This window comes from Symphalangus syndactylus, chromosome 10, assembly GCF_028878055.3.
Source record: "Symphalangus syndactylus isolate Jambi chromosome 10, NHGRI_mSymSyn1-v2.1_pri, whole genome shotgun sequence".
Taxonomy (NCBI): domain Eukaryota; kingdom Metazoa; phylum Chordata; class Mammalia; order Primates; family Hylobatidae; genus Symphalangus; species Symphalangus syndactylus.
The window spans coordinates 97,725,954-97,741,086 of NC_072432.2; the positions used below are offsets into that span (position 1 = coordinate 97,725,954).

General features: G+C 41.9%; 1 protein-coding gene and 1 long non-coding RNA gene across 5 annotated transcripts in view; one reads left to right on the top strand and one right to left on the bottom strand.

Annotated features, from left to right (window-relative positions):
* The window catches only part of SLC25A36 (solute carrier family 25 member 36), a 39,045-nt gene extending 35,329 nt beyond the window's left edge, over positions 1-3,716 (bottom strand). For 2 of the 3 annotated variants that reach the window (XM_063610698.1, XM_055295243.2), the window contains exon 1: positions 3,419-3,705. In XM_063610698.1, the coding sequence (XP_063466768.1) occupies positions 3,419-3,459 (41 nt within the window). In that variant the 5' untranslated portion in view covers positions 3,460-3,705. Of the gene's footprint in view, positions 1-3,418 lie in introns of all 3 variants that reach the window. The other variant, XM_055295242.2, reaches the window with a different exon arrangement.
* Positions 3,717-3,847: 131 nt separating this feature from the next.
* The window catches only part of LOC134731546 (uncharacterized), a 37,469-nt gene continuing 26,183 nt past the window's right edge, over positions 3,848-15,133 (top strand). The window contains exons 1-3 of one of the 2 annotated variants that reach the window (XR_010113906.1): positions 3,848-4,315; positions 4,780-4,911; positions 5,047-5,120. This is a non-coding gene — a long non-coding RNA (uncharacterized lncRNA). The remainder of the gene's footprint in view (positions 4,316-4,779; positions 4,912-5,046; positions 5,121-15,133) is intronic. The other variant, XR_010113905.1, reaches the window with a different exon arrangement.

A 15,133-nucleotide genomic window follows, 5' to 3' on the forward strand; every position in this document is an offset into this window, starting at 1 on the left:
GTTTTAAACTCAGACCACAAGAAGGGTCTCAAGAAGGAGAATCCCTGATCCACAATGTTGTGCTACACTAATCCATTTGCAGAAAAATGGTAGCTGCTGTGCTACAGTAATTTACAGAAAAATGGTTTGAGAATATTCTCCAACAGGTTAAGAAACTTCCCTTAGTTTTGGAGTCTATTGGTAAGAACAGAATGCATTTTTAGAAGGAAAAAAAGGGGAGGAGGATGTCTGAATGTTTGTCTCCTCCAGAATTAATAAGATGAAATCCTACTCACATCCCAAGGTGATAGTATTAGGAGGTAGACACTTTCAAGGTGATTAGGTCATGAGATTGTAGCCCTGACATTTGGGATTAGTACCTTTATAAGACGCCAGAGATCTTGGCTAGCCTCTCCTACTACGTGAGGATACAGCAAGACAGTGTCTTCTATGAGGAAGTAGACCATCATCAAGGAACCTGTTATTGCTTTAATTTTGAACTTTCCAGCCTTCCGGACTGTTAGAAATATTTGTTATTTATAAGCCACCAGTTTTTGGTATTTTGTAATAGCAGCTTAAACAGAGCAAGACAGAGGAAAAGGAGAGGTAGTAAAAATTAAGGAAATGAGACTAATAAAAATATGGTCAGAGTGAAGCGGAAATAAATCACATTAATTATACTTTTAAGTATTCTACTTCTGCCCTGATCTTCAAGCAAACAGGTGAAATAATTTAACAAATATCATTCATTATACCCAAATGGGAGTTTCCTACTGAATAAATAATAATGATTGAGCAAATGAATGAGCTCCAGGATATAAAAATAGTTCTTAGATCATCTTTGATTTTGCTCACTACATATATTACATTATCTGTCATAGGAGCTACAAAGAAAAAACTTCATCCACTTAAAGTCTTAAGGTATATAGCTCCTATTTGAGACAATATCTCCCTCAAACAGAAAAAAATGAGCTGCCTCTGTATCCAGCTGATACAATAACTAGACAATGTACAATTCTATCAGTCTTTAAAAATACATTTCATAGTGCTTTCATCTCTATATACATACATTAGAGGTACAGCTAAAATTAAATCATATTTATACCTTTTTAACAGGCTGTCATGATATCGTTCCTTAACTCAATTAACCTAACTACTGACCTTACAAACTCTGAATATTAACTCTGGCAAAAGCATAACGGGATCAAAGGGTGTCTTAAAGAAAGCACGAGTTATGCACGTGAGTATTTCACCCAGAACCAAGGTCCAGTGCTGGTGTTTAACAATACAGCTACTAGGCTATTAGAGATGTGGGATTCTGATAAACATATTTGAATATTACAATTTTACTTATCAGAAAAACAACTCAAAGGCTCCATATTCAGAAAACCCTTGCCTAAGATTAAATACACTGTGAAAGGTTACTCTTGGTTCTTTTAAAATATACTGGGCTTCCTTTAAAAAGATAAGGTGTGTTTTACTGAACTCACTTATGTAACCACATATAAAAATAAAATCAAGATGAGATGCAAAGGAAGAGAAATTATATGGCTGAGCACCTATCTTGTATCAGATCCTACATACCAATATCTCATTTAATACTCTAAGTTAACTACATATGCTAGACTCGGGGGAGGGGATGGAGCTCCTAATCTGTGTGTTTAGATGCTACAAAAACCTCCCATTCCTGTTCTTAAACCAGAAAACCTATATTTACACGTTTTTATAACAAAATGATCCTAATCCAAAGTGGGAAATTAGTGCAATCAAGCTAACATTTATTTCAAATATAAGTATGCCCCATTTTTAACAAAACTTGATATATGAATCCTGAACGCAGAATAACAGAAGTGTTAGGAGCTAGAAAAGGGCTTTAGAGATCATGTAATACAACCTCCTAATTTTATAGATGAAGCAATTGAAATAAAAGTGTCCATTTTTCACCCAAATTTAAATAGTGCTAGACTACATCTGTGGTCTCCTCACTTCAGGGTTATAGATCTAATTACACGAGGGAGCTCAATTATTTGCATGAGATCTTTTCAAGTGCATCTACAGAGCTACTGAATTTTTAAAAAAAGATTTAATTTGCCTGATTATTGGCAGTAAACATTTCAGAAATATGGAAAGCAAACTGCCTAAACTGGGTCTCACAGATTAATAGAAAAATATTGTTTTTATGCCAGAACAGTGGCTGGCCCATAATTGGTGTACAATAAATATTTGTTGAATGAAAGTATGCCAACCTAAAGAAAGTATTGCCATCATTGGCTCAATAGAGTCCATATGTCCAACTCAAAGCAAGACACCGTGAATAGAACTGCATATGTATTTCTTTCATATTCTTAAAAGTGGTCGATCTAAAAACTGTAGGATTTAAGAAGATGCCGGTAAGAGTCTCAGCATAATTCACCGAAGGCATTTTTGATGAGAAAACTCTTTATAATCTTCCAAATAAGTAACTCTTAAAATTGCTATGATTATCCAAATGATTTAGAAGGAGGAAATCTAAACAGGAGGCTAAACTGGAAGCTCTAATACTCATTTTGGCAATCAGGGAACTAAGACTTTAGGCTTAGTCCTAATCTTGCACACACATAGTAACTATTAACACTATCTTAGAAAAATCTGACCTCTCTCCACTTCTACTTTCTCCTAAGCAGCAGAAAAGCAAATGGTGTACAAGAGGGGTGGTTTTCTCGAAAGGAATCTGACCCCAAAGGTACTGCAAAGCTTTGCACCCCATTCACCACCTGGAAAAGCTAGGGCAATAAATTTTCCAAGGGCTAGAAACACCCTACAGCAACCACTGGAGAATACCAAAGCCTTCCCCGCTCGATCGCCCCCTTACCACCCACCCTGCAAAGCCGAGCCCGGAAATGAGCGGCCCGAGGTCCGAGATGGGGCGTGAGTGACGTGCAGAGGCCCAAGCGAGCGCGGCAAGGAGCGATGGCTGAAGGAGGCCCCGGCGCCCATTTTGTCCTCAGCCTCCGCACTTTCCGCCCCGTCCCCTTGGGCCATGCAACCTAGGCGGAATCCGAAGCCAGGCTCCTCAAAGCGGCCCTGGATCCCCGACGCCCGCTAGACTGAGACGTACGGCCAGGTCCAGCGGCGTCCGAGTAATCAAGCGCCGGCACCAGCTCTTGCCCGCGTCTCCTCAGACGCATGGATTCGGCCTCCGCCTCACCTCGGCCCCGCGGGCCCAAAACCTCACTCCCGGCCCGGGTTTCATGCCTCAACCCTCTTTGCCCGGGCCTCACCCCCTTGCTGCCCCGAACCGGAGCCCCCCTCGCCACCCACGGGCTGGGTCTCTCCCCTCACCCGCAGGCCCGTGGCAGCTCCCCGCCCAGGCCTCACTCCCGCCCCCTTCGCCTCCCTCGCCTGCGTCTTCGGCCCCAGCACCCTCAGCCCCAGTGCGCGCGCCCCGCCAGGACCTTACCCCCCGGCAAACAGATGCACCAGCGTGTCCCTCTGGCTCATTCTCTCTCCCGCATGTCCTCCGGGCGCTGAGGCGGGACGCGGATCTGGCCGCCCGCTACGGCAAGCGGCTTCGGTCCCGGACCGGAGACGCACAGCGCCCCGGGAACGGCGAGGAGAGCTGGCCGAGACGCGGCTGCAGAAAGCAACCGGCACAGCCCTCCCCGCGGCACTCCAGCCGCGCCACCGCCTGCGTACGCGCGCCGCCCTTCACCAGAGGCTGAGAGCGACGCGGCGCAGCGCGACGGAGAGTGGGCGGGGGATGGTAGGGGGAAGATGACTATTTGACGGCTCGCGACATAAACAGAGGCTCTCATTGGCCTGAGCATCGTGACATCACGCACTCTGCCGTGCTCTTTCACGTGATCCCTGTGGGCTCTTTCAATGAAAGGGGCCGCGAGGCGTGGCCAGAGCGCGTCCCCGGAGGGTGGTAGTTCACCGCGCCCCTCGCACCTGAGACCTGGGGCGCCCCCGGCCTAAGTGAAAGCGCCAATCACGGCTGCACTCTCCTGAACAGGGAACTGGCGGGGCGGGAAAAATTGACTTGGTTCCGGGTTCACAAGCGGATTTACTTTGAAAAAATTGGATTTATGAGCCAGCAATTCCCTTGGTGTCTATCTCAGAGTAACCCTCGCACAATGCATAAAAAGGTTTGTGCATGGATACTCCTGTATAGGCCCACAAACAGTACAAAATTATGAACAATGTTTGCAGTTGCGGAAAATTGAAATCAGTGGGGGAATGAAGAAATAAATCATGAAACATTCCTACTATGGAATATTATGCAATCGTGACAAGAGATGAGGTGATTCCACGTGGCAAAAAATCTCCCCAAGTGTGTAGTAAGTAAAAAAGGCAAGTAGAATTAAAACACTCGGGTTTATTTTTAAAAGAATAAAAGTTCATGGGAAATGGAATTAAAAGATAAAATTTAAAAAATATATACTTTGTTTTTCAACGTAAGCTCCATCAAGTTAAAGACACTTTGGTAAGTATGATACCAGCTCTTTAGTCCATCTGTAAAGAATTGAGGGTTCAGGGAATTTAATCATGAAAATGCAGGCTTTTTTACGTTATTAACTGAAGAAAAATGGGTGCCATTTACAGATTTTTCACGATTAGAAAACAAAAATATGTCAGAAGGAGCCAGGTCAGGAATGTAAGATGGATACCTAATAGTTTCCCATCGAAATCCCTGGAAAAATGCCCTTACTTAAAGAGAGGAATGAGCAGGAACTTTGTGCTGATGGAGAAGAACTCTCTGGTGAAGATTTCGTAGGTGTTTATATGCTAAAGCTTTGCTTCACTTTCTCCTATAGTAAGCGGATGTTATTGTTCTTCGGCCCTCCAGAAAGTCAACAGGCAAAATACCTTGAGCATCCCAAAAAGCTGCTGCTATGACTTCGGCTCTTGACCAGTCCACTTTTGATTTGACTGGACCACTTGCACCTCTTGGTAACTATTGCTTTGATCCAGAATCATACTGAGAAAGCTATGTTTGATCTCCTGTTACAATTCTTCAAAGAAATGTTTCAATATATCATCCCACTTGTTTACAATTTCCATTGAAAGCTCTGCTCTTGTCTGCAGCTCATCTGGGTGCAACAGTTTTGCACCCATCGCGTGAAAAGTTTGCTCAACTTCAGTATTTCAGTGAGAAATGTGTAAGTAGAACCAGTTGAGATGTCTATGGTGTTGTTTATTATTTGTGCTGTTAATTGTGGGTCCTCTTCAATTAGGGCACACCGAAGAATAATCTTTTCCTCAAAAATCGATGTGGATTGTCTGCCACTGCAGGCTTCCTCTTCAACATTGTCTCATCCCTTCTGCAAACAAGTTATCCATTTGTAAACTTCAGATTTCTTTGGGGGAATTTTCCCCATCAAACTTTTGTAAAGCATCCTTGATTTCACCATTCTTCCACCCAATATTGACCATAAATTTGATGTTTGTTCTTAGTTGAATTCATGCTGCTCTGATAGGGGCTGTTTTCAAGCTGATGTCTTATCCTTTTTAGTGCCTCAAACTAGATCTCGTTCAGATACATTATAACAAGTGAGTACGAATTTTTGGTGCAAAAAAGTTTGAAATTCATACATAGTTTTTTTTTTTAGTTAGGAAAAATGTTTATATAAATTCAAATTTACATATATTCCATCCTTCTCTTAACTGAAAAGAGTAAGAAACTTTCTGAGATTTTCTTTGTTACCAGTTCCTTTTTTTTTTTTTTTTTTTTAAATATACTTTAAGTTCTGGGATACATGTGCAGAATGTGGAGGTTTGTTATGTAGGTATACATGTGCCATGGTGGTTTGCTGCACCCATTAACCCGTTGTCTACATTAGGTATTTCTCCTAATGCTATCCATCCCTTTGCCCCCCAACCCCCGACAGGCCCCAGAGTGTGATGTTCCCCTCCCTGTACCCATATGTTCTCATTTTTCAGCTCCCACTTATGAGTGAGAACATGAGGTGTTTGGTTTTCTGTTCTTGTGTTAGGTTGCTGAGAATGATGGTTTGCAGCGTCACCCATGTCCCTCCAAAGGACATGAACTCATCTTTTTTTATGGCTGCATAGTATTCCATGGTGTATATGTGCCACATTTTCTTTATCCAGTCTAACATTGATGGGCATTTGGGTTCGTTCCAAGACTTTGCTATTGTGAATAGTGCTGCCAGAAACATACGTGTGCATGTGTCTTTATAGGAGAATGATTTATAGACCTCTGGGTATGTACCCAGTAATGGGATTGCTGGGTCAAATGGTATTTCTAGATCCTTGAGGAATAGCCACACCATCTTCCACAGTGGTTGAACTTATTTACACTCCCACCAGCAGCATGAAAGCATTCCTATTTCCCCACATCCTCTCCAGCATCTGTTGTTTCCTGACTTTTTAATGATTGCCATTCTAACTGGCGTGAGATGGTATCTCATTGTGGTTTGCATTTGCATTTCTCTAATGACTAGTGCTGATGAGCTTTTTTTCATATGTTTGTTGGCCACATAAACGTCTTGTTTTGAGAAGTGTCTGTTCATATCCTTCGTTCATTTTTTGATGGGATTGTTTTTGTTGTTGTTTTGTTTTTGTTTGTTTTTTTGAAGCAGAGTCTTGCTCTTGTTACCCAGGCTGGAGTGCAATGGTGCAATGTCGGCTCACTGCAACCTCCACCTCCTGGGTTCAAATGGTTCTCCTGCCTCAGCCTCCGTATTAACTGGGATTACAGGTGCCCGCCACCACGCCCAGCTAATTTTTTTTTTTGTATTTTTAATAGAGACGGGGTTTCACTATGTTGGCCAGGCTGGTCTTGAACTCCTGACCTCAGGCAATCCACCCGCCTCAGCCTCGCAAAGTACTGGGATTATAGGCGTGAGCCACTGTGCCCGACTGGCTTTTTTTTTTTTTTTTTTTATAAATTTGTTTAAGTTCCTTGGAAATTCTGGATATTAGCCCTTTGTCAGATGGATAGATTGCAAAAATTTTCTCCCGTTCTGTAGGTTGCCTGTTCACTCCGGATAGTTTCTTTCGCTGTGCAGAAGCTCTTTAGTTTAATGAGATCCCGTTTGTCAATTTTGGCTTTTGTTGCCATTGCTTTTGGTGTTTTAGACATGAAGTCTTTGTCCATGCCTATGTCCAAATGGTATTGCCTAGGTTTTCTTCTAGGGTTTTTATGGTTTTAGGTCTTATATTTAAATCGTTAATCCATCTTGAGTTAATTTTTGTATAAGGTGTAAGGAAGGAGTCCAGTTCGAGTTTTCTGCATATGGCTAGCCATTTATTAAATAGGGACTCCTTTCCCCATTGCTTGTTTTTGTTAGGTTTGTTAAAGATCAGATGGTTGTAGATGTGTGGTGTTATTTCTGAGGCCTCTGTTCTGTTCCAATGGTCTATATATCTGTTTTGGTACCAGTACCATGCTGTTTTGGTTACTGTAGCCTTGTAGTATAGTTTGAAGTCAAGTAGCATGATGCCTCCAGCTTTGTTCTTTTTTTCTTAGGATTGTCTTGGCTATATGGGCTCTTTTTTGATTGCATATGAAATTTAAAGAAGTTTTTTCTATTTCTGTGAAGAAAGTCTATGGTAGCTTGATAGGAATAGCACTGAATCTATTAATTATCTTGGGCAGTATGGCCATTTTCACGATATTGATTCTTCCTATCCATGAGCATGGAATGTTTTTCCCTTGTTTGTGTTCTCTCTTATTTCCTTGAGCAGTGGTTTGTAGTTCTCCTTGAAGAGGTCCTTCACATCCCTTGTAAGTTATATTCCTAGGTATTTTATTCTCTTTGTAGCAATTGTGAATTGGAATTTGCTCATGATTTGGCTCTCTGTTTGTCTATTATTGGTGTACAGGAATGCTTGTGATTTTTGCACATTGATTTTGTATCCTGAGACTTTGCTGAAGTTGCTTATCAGCTTAAGGAGTTTTTGGGCTGAGTTGATAGGGTTTTCTAAATATACAATCATGTCATCTGCAAACACAGATAATTTGACTTCCTCTCTTCCTATTTGAATACGCTTTATTTCTTTCTCTTGGCTGATTGCCCTGGCCAGAGGGTCCAATACTATGTTGAATAGGAGTGTTGAGAGAAAGCATCCTTGTCTTGTACTGGTTTTCAAAGGGAATGCTCCCAGCTTTTGCCCATTCAGTATAATATTGGCTATGAGTTTGTCATAAATAGCTCTTATTATTTTGAGATACGTTCCATCAATACCTAGTTTATTGAGTGTTTTTAGCATGAGGGGGTGTTAAATGTTATCAAAGGCCTTTTCTGCATCTATTGAGATAATCATGTGGTTTTTGTCATTGGTCCTGTTTATGTGATGGATTATGTTTATTGATTTGCATATATTGAACCAGCCTTGCATCCAAGGGATGAAGCCAACTTGATTGTGGTGGATAAACTTTTTAATGTGCTGCTGGATTCAGTTTGCCTCTGTTTTATTGAGGATTTTTGTATCGATGTTCATCAGGGATATTGGCCTGAAATTTTCTTTTTTTGTTGTGTCTCTGCCAGGTTTTGGTATCAGGATAATGGTGGCCTCATAAAATCATAAAATGAGTTAGGGAGGAGTCTCCCTTTTTCTATTGTTTGGAATAGTTTCAGAAGGAATGATACCAGCTCCTCTTTATACCTCTGGTAGAATTTGGCTATGAATCCATCTGGTCCTGGGCTTTTTTTGGTTGGTAGGCTATTACTTACTGCCTCAATTTCAGACCTTGTTATTGGTCTATTCAGGGATTTGACTTCTTCCTGGTTTAGTCTTGGTGGGGGTGTATGGTCTAGGAATTTATCCATTTCTTCTAGATTTTCTAGTTTATTTGCATAGAGATGTTTATAGTATTCTCTGATGGTAGTTTGTATTTGTGTGGGATCAGTGGTAATATCCCCTTTATCATTTTTATTTGTGTCTATTTGATTCTTCTCTCTCTGCTTCTTTATAAGTCTGGCTAGCGGTCTATCTATTTTGTTGATCTTTACAAAACAGCTCCTGGATCCATTGATTTTTCTCAGGGGTTTTTTGTGTCTATGTCTCCTTCAGCTCTGCTCTGATCTTAGTTATTTCTTGTCTTCTGCTAGCTTTTGAATATTTTTGCTCTTGCTTCTCTAGTTCTTTTAATTGTGATGTTAGCGTGTCAATTTTAGACCTTTCCTGCTTCCTCCTGTGGGCATTTATTGCTATAAATTTCTCTCTGAACACTGCTTTAGCTGTGTCCCAGAGATTCTGGTATATTGTGTCTTTGTTCTCATTGGTTTCAAAGAACCTATTTATTTCTGCCTTAATTTTGTTATTTACCTAGTAGTCATTTAGGAGCAGGTTGTTCAGTTTCCATGTAGTTGTGTGGTTTTGAGTGAGTTTCTTAATCCTGAGTTCTAATTTGATTGTTCTGTGGTCTGAGAGACTGTTATTATGTCTATCCTTTTGCATTTGCTGAAGAGTGTTTTATGTGGTCGATTTCAGAATAAGTGCTATGTGGTCTTGAGAAGAACGTGTATTCTGTTGATTAGGGTGGAGAGTTCTGTAGATGTCTATTAGGTCCACTTGGTCCAGAGCTGAGTTTAAGTCCTGAATATCCTGGTTAATTTTCTGTCTCATTGATCTGTCTAATATTGACAGTGGGGTGTTAAAGTCTCCCACTATTATTGTGTGGGAGTCTAAGTCTCTTTATAGGTCTCTAAAAACTTGCTTTATGAATCTGGGTGCTCCTGTATTGGGTGCATACATATTTAGGATAGTTAGCTCTTTTTCTTGCACTGGTCCCTTTACCATTACATAGTGCCCTTCTGTGTCTTTTTCGATCTTTGTTAGTTTAAATTCTGTTTTATCAGAGACTAGGATTACAACCCCTGCTTTTTTTTTTGCTTTCCATTTGCTTTGTAAATCTTCCTCCATCCCTTTATTTTGAGCCTATGTGTGTCTTTGCATGTGAGGTGGTTCCCCTGAATACAGCACACTGATGGCTCTTGACTCTTTATCCAATTTGCCAGTCTGTACCTTTTAATTGATGCATTTAGCCTGTTTACATTTAAGGTTAATATTTTTATGTGTGAATTTGATCTTGTCATTAAGATGCTACCTGGTTATTTTGCACATTAGTTCATGCGGTTTCTTCATAGTGTTGTCTTTACATTTTGGTTTGTTTTTGCAGTGGCTGGTACCAGTTTTTCCTTTCCATATTTAGTGCTTCCTTCAGGAGCTCTTGTAAGGCAGGCCTGGTGGTGACAAAATCCCATAGCATTTGCTAGTCTGTAAAGGATTTTATTTCTCCTTCACTTATGAAGCTTAGTTTGTCTGGATATGAAATTCTGGGTTGAAAATTCTTTTCTTTAAGAACGTTGCATATCGGCCCCCACTCTCCTCTGGCTTGTAGGGTTTCTGCAGAGATATTTGCTGTTAGTCTGATGGGCTTCCCTTTGTGGGTAACCCAGCCTTTCTCTCTGGCTGCCCTTAAGATTTTTTCCTTTATTTTAACCTTGGTGAATCTGACGATTGTATGTCTTGGGGTTTCTTTTCTCGAGGAGTATCTTTGTGGTGGTCTCTGTGTTTCCTGAATTTGAATGTTGGCCTCTCTTGCTAGGTTGGGGAAGTTCTCCTGAATAATATCCTGAAGAGTGTTTTCCATCTTGGTTCCATTCTCCCTGTCACTTTCAGGTATACCAATCAAATGTAGGTTTGGTCGTTTCACATAGTGCCATATTTCTTGGAGGCTTTGTTTGTTCCTTTTCATTCTTTTTTCTCTAACCTTGTCTTCATGCTTTATTTCATTAAGTTGATCTTCAATCTCTGATATCCTTTCTTCCACTTGATTGATTTGGCTATTGATACTTCTTTCTGTATGCTTCACAAAGTTCTCGTGCTGTGTTTTTCAGCTCTATCAGGTCATTTATGTTTTTCTTTAAACTGGTTATTCTAGTTAGCCATTCCTCTAACCTTTTTTCAAGGTTCTTAGCTTCCTTGCATTGGGTTAGAACATGCTCCTTTAGCTTGGAGGAGTTGTTCTGAAGCCTACTTCTGTCAATTCATCAAATTCATTCTCCATCCAATTTTGTTCCCTTGCTGGCGAGGAATTATGATCCTTTGGAGAAGAGACGTTCTGGTTTTTGGCACTTTCAGCCTTTTTGCACTAGTTTTTCCTCATCTTCATGGATTTATCTACCTTTGGCCTTTGCTGTTGGTGACCTTCGGATGGAGTTTTTGCTTGGTCGTCCTTTTTTTTTTTTTGATGTTGATGCTATTGTTTTCTGTTTGTTAGTTTTCCTTCTAACAGTCAGGTCCCTCTTCTGCAGATTTGCTGGAGTTTGCTGGGGGTCCACTCCTGGCCCTGTTTGCCTGGGTATCACCAGCAGAGGCTGCAGAACAGCAATGATTGCTGCCTGCTCCTTCCTCTGGAAGCTTCGTCCCAGAGGGGCACCCGCCACATACCAGCCAGAGCTCTCATGTGTGATGAGTCTGTTGACTTCTGCTGGGAGTTGTCCTCCTGTCAGGATGCTCAGGGGTCAGGGACCCACTTGAGGAGCCAGTCTGTCTCCTAGCAGAGTCTGCCGCTCTCTTCAGAGCCGGCAGGCAGGAACGTGTAAGTCTGCTGAAGCTGTGCCCACAGCTGCGCCTTCCCCCCATGTGCTCTGTCCCAGGGAGATGGGAGTTTCCTCTATAAGCCCCTGACTGGGGCTGCTGCCTTTCTTTCAGAGATGCCTTGCCCAGAGAGGAGGAATCTAGAGAGGCAGTCGGGCTACAGTGGGTTTCCAGCGCTGTGGTGGGCTCTGCCTAGTGTGAACTTGCAGCAGCTTTGTTTACACTGTGAGGGGAAAACCAACCGCCTACTCAAGCCTCAATAATGGCAGATGCCCCTCCCCCCACCAAGCTCAAGCGTCCCATGTTGACTTCTGACTCCTGTACTGGCAGCGAGAATTTCAAGCCGGTGGATCTTAGCTTGCTGGGCTTCATGGGGGTGGGATTTGCTGAGCTAGATCACTTGGCTCCCTGGCTTCAGCCCCCTTTCCAGGGGAGTGATCAGTTCTATCTTGCTGGCGTTCCAGGTGCCACCGGGGTATGAAAAAGAACTCCTGCAGCTAGCTCGGTGTCTGCCCCAATTGCTGCCCAGTTTTGTACTTGAAACCCAGGTCCTTTGTGCTATAGGCACCTGAGGGAACCTCTGGTCTGTGGGTTGTGAAGACTGTGGGAAAAGTGTAGTATCTGGTCCAGAGTGCACTGTCCCTTACAGCACGGTCCCTCATGGCTTCCCTTGGCTAGGGGAGGGAGTACCCCAACCCCTTGTGCTTCCTGAGTGAGACGATGCCCCACCCTGCTTCCACTCGCCCTCCGTGGGCTGCACTCACTATCTAACCAGTCCCAGTGAGATGAACCGGATACCTCAGTTGGAAATGCAGAAACTGCCCACCTTCTGCTTTGGTCTTGCTGGGAGCTGCAGACCAGAGCTGTTCCTATTTGGCCATTTTGCCCGGGATGCATAGTTTTTTTTTATAATATGCATTTTCCATGAACCTTTTCAAGATCCTTCATATTTCTAATAACAAAAATGGGCCAGGTGCTGTGGCTTATGCTTATCATTCTAGCACTTTGGGAGGCCAAGACAGAAGGATTGCTTTAGGCAAGGAGTTGGAGACCACCCTGGGCAATACAGTGAGGCCCCTGTCTTTACAAAAAATAAAACAGGAGGCTGAGTTAGAGTCTGCAGTAAGCTATGATAGCATTACTCCACTCCAGCCTGGGCAACAGAGTGAGACCCTGTCTCATAAACAAAATATTAAAAATGGTAGCTGATATTTCTTGGGGACTTACTAATGTGCCAGGCTTTAAGCACTTTATAACATTCTCTTTGTTATTTTAGAGATGGCATCTCTCTTTGCTGCCTAGAATTGCTGCATTGCTATGTTGTCCAGGCTGGCCTCAAACTCCTGGATGCAAAAACCCTCCTGCCTCAGTCTCCTGAGTAGCTAGGACAACAGGCATACAACACCATGCCCAGCTATAACATTTTCTCATTAAACTCTCACAACTACCCTATAAGTGATATAATCCCCTTAATTTCACATGAGAAAACTGAGTTTAGAATAAGTAAGTGACTTGGTCATGATTACCCAGTTCATCCAAGGGGAGCTTGGATTTGAATCCACCAGTCTGTCTGACTCCAGAGTTTCAGTTGGTAAACAAGCTGCCATCAGAAGGGGAAAACTTGACAAAATTTGTCAAAAACAGAAAAGTAGAAATAAAAATTGGGGCACTCCTGGCCATACTTTCCAAAAACACACTGCATTAACATTTGAGGGCTATTTCTCTCTTATACCAGCTTTATCAAAATACAATTCACATACCATAAAATTCACCAACTTAAAGTGTATGATTTAGTGGTTTTTAGTATATTTCAAGGTTATGCAATCATCACCACTACCTAATTCCAGAATATTTTTCTCACCCAAAAACTGACCCTGTACCTTTTAGCAGTCACTTCCATTTCCCTCTTTTATCTCCTGGCTAATCTACTTTCTAACTCTTTGGTTTTGCCTATTCTGGACATTTCATGCAAATAAATCATACAATATGAGGCATTTTTGTATCCAATTTCTTTCACTAAACATAGCATTTTTGAGGTTCATTCATGTTGCAGTGTTTTTTAGTACTTCACTCCGTTCTATGACTGATAACATTCCATTTTATGTATATATCACATTTTGTTTATCCATTCTCAATCAATGGCTCTTTGGATTGTTTGTGCTTGTTTGTTATCCGTTTATATGAATAATGCTGCTATGAACATTCTTGTACAAGCTTTATTATGGGCATATGTTTTCAGTTTTCTTGGGCATATACCTAGGAGTGGAACTGCTGGGTCACATAACCCTGTGTTTAACCTTTTGGGGTGCTGCCAATCTTTTCCAAAGTGGCTGCAGCATTTTAGGTGTATTTCATTTAAGGCAATAGCTGTAGCTCATGTTTTTGACATAGTGAATGCCATAGTAATTACACTTAATGAAGTTTCTGAAACTGGTAAGGAGGGAGCCAGAGTTCTTACGTGCAGTAAGAGTTATTTCTATGGGCAATGACAATTCCTAATGTGATGGGTTCCTTTTGAACCTGATTCAGAAACCATCGTGGAAGTCGACTCTGCCCTCTGCGCATTCTGGCTGGTATCCCTGGGGACCGCCCATTTGGGTGTGGTTGCCCTAGTCGTCATTCTTGCTGGGATTCCTGGGTTGAGTTGCTGAGGTGCAAGCATGATCTGCCCACTCTTTTATAACTGTCCTCCTCATTCCTGTTGCTTCGAGTGCTTCTTCAAGTGGTTCCTTCAAGATCAGTACAAACGTGAGGTTTCTGGAGCCCGTGCCCCTTGCACAAACATGCTTCCAGAAGAAAGTCCTTAGGGCAGGTTGGGTGGGACTAAGACCCGGCTTTGGTATTAGATGCATCTTTACCTCCTCCCGCCCCCTATTCCTGCTGATGGGCCTTCTGGGGGTTGTAGTTTCTTATTGAATAAAGAAAGAGAAACGGATCTTCACCATCAGGGTGTTCTCAACCCAATGCCAGTCTCAAAACAAACAAGCAAACTCGTTATGAAGTAAAGGGGACTAGATTTCAACTTTTAATTGCTAATAAGCCGAAGAAAAGTTGTTAGTACCTATAGTGGAATAGAGCTTAGATGGACCACTGATGTCATCCTCCCCAACCCCTACCCCTTGGCCTCTGTTGGTCTTGTGGGTTCAGAAAATTCCTGTGGCTGTTCGGAACAGCCAAAAACTGTGCTTGATATTTTTTCTTCCCTGCAGTACCTGGCACAGTGTTAGCACTGGGTCAACATCCAGGGTCAAAAAAAAAATTCCTTATTTTTTTTTATTTTTATTGATTTTATTTCTATTATTTATCCTTATTTATTTTATTTCTATGTCTTCTTCACTATTTTAGTAGGAGATTGGAAGAGATTTGTTCATATTCTCTTAGCCATATTCTATCTTATTTAATTTTTTTCTTCATTTTACTTTTAGTAAAAACTAATAAATTCAAAGAGTACAAAGGTGCATGAGATAGAAATTAAAATCCTCCGATCAACCTCTCTTCCTAAATCCCACTCCTCAGGGGAATCCCAACAGTTGGGTGAATGTTTTTCTGGGTACTCTCCGTGCCAAGCTGGTGATTATCTCAAAGTGCTTCAGATTTATAC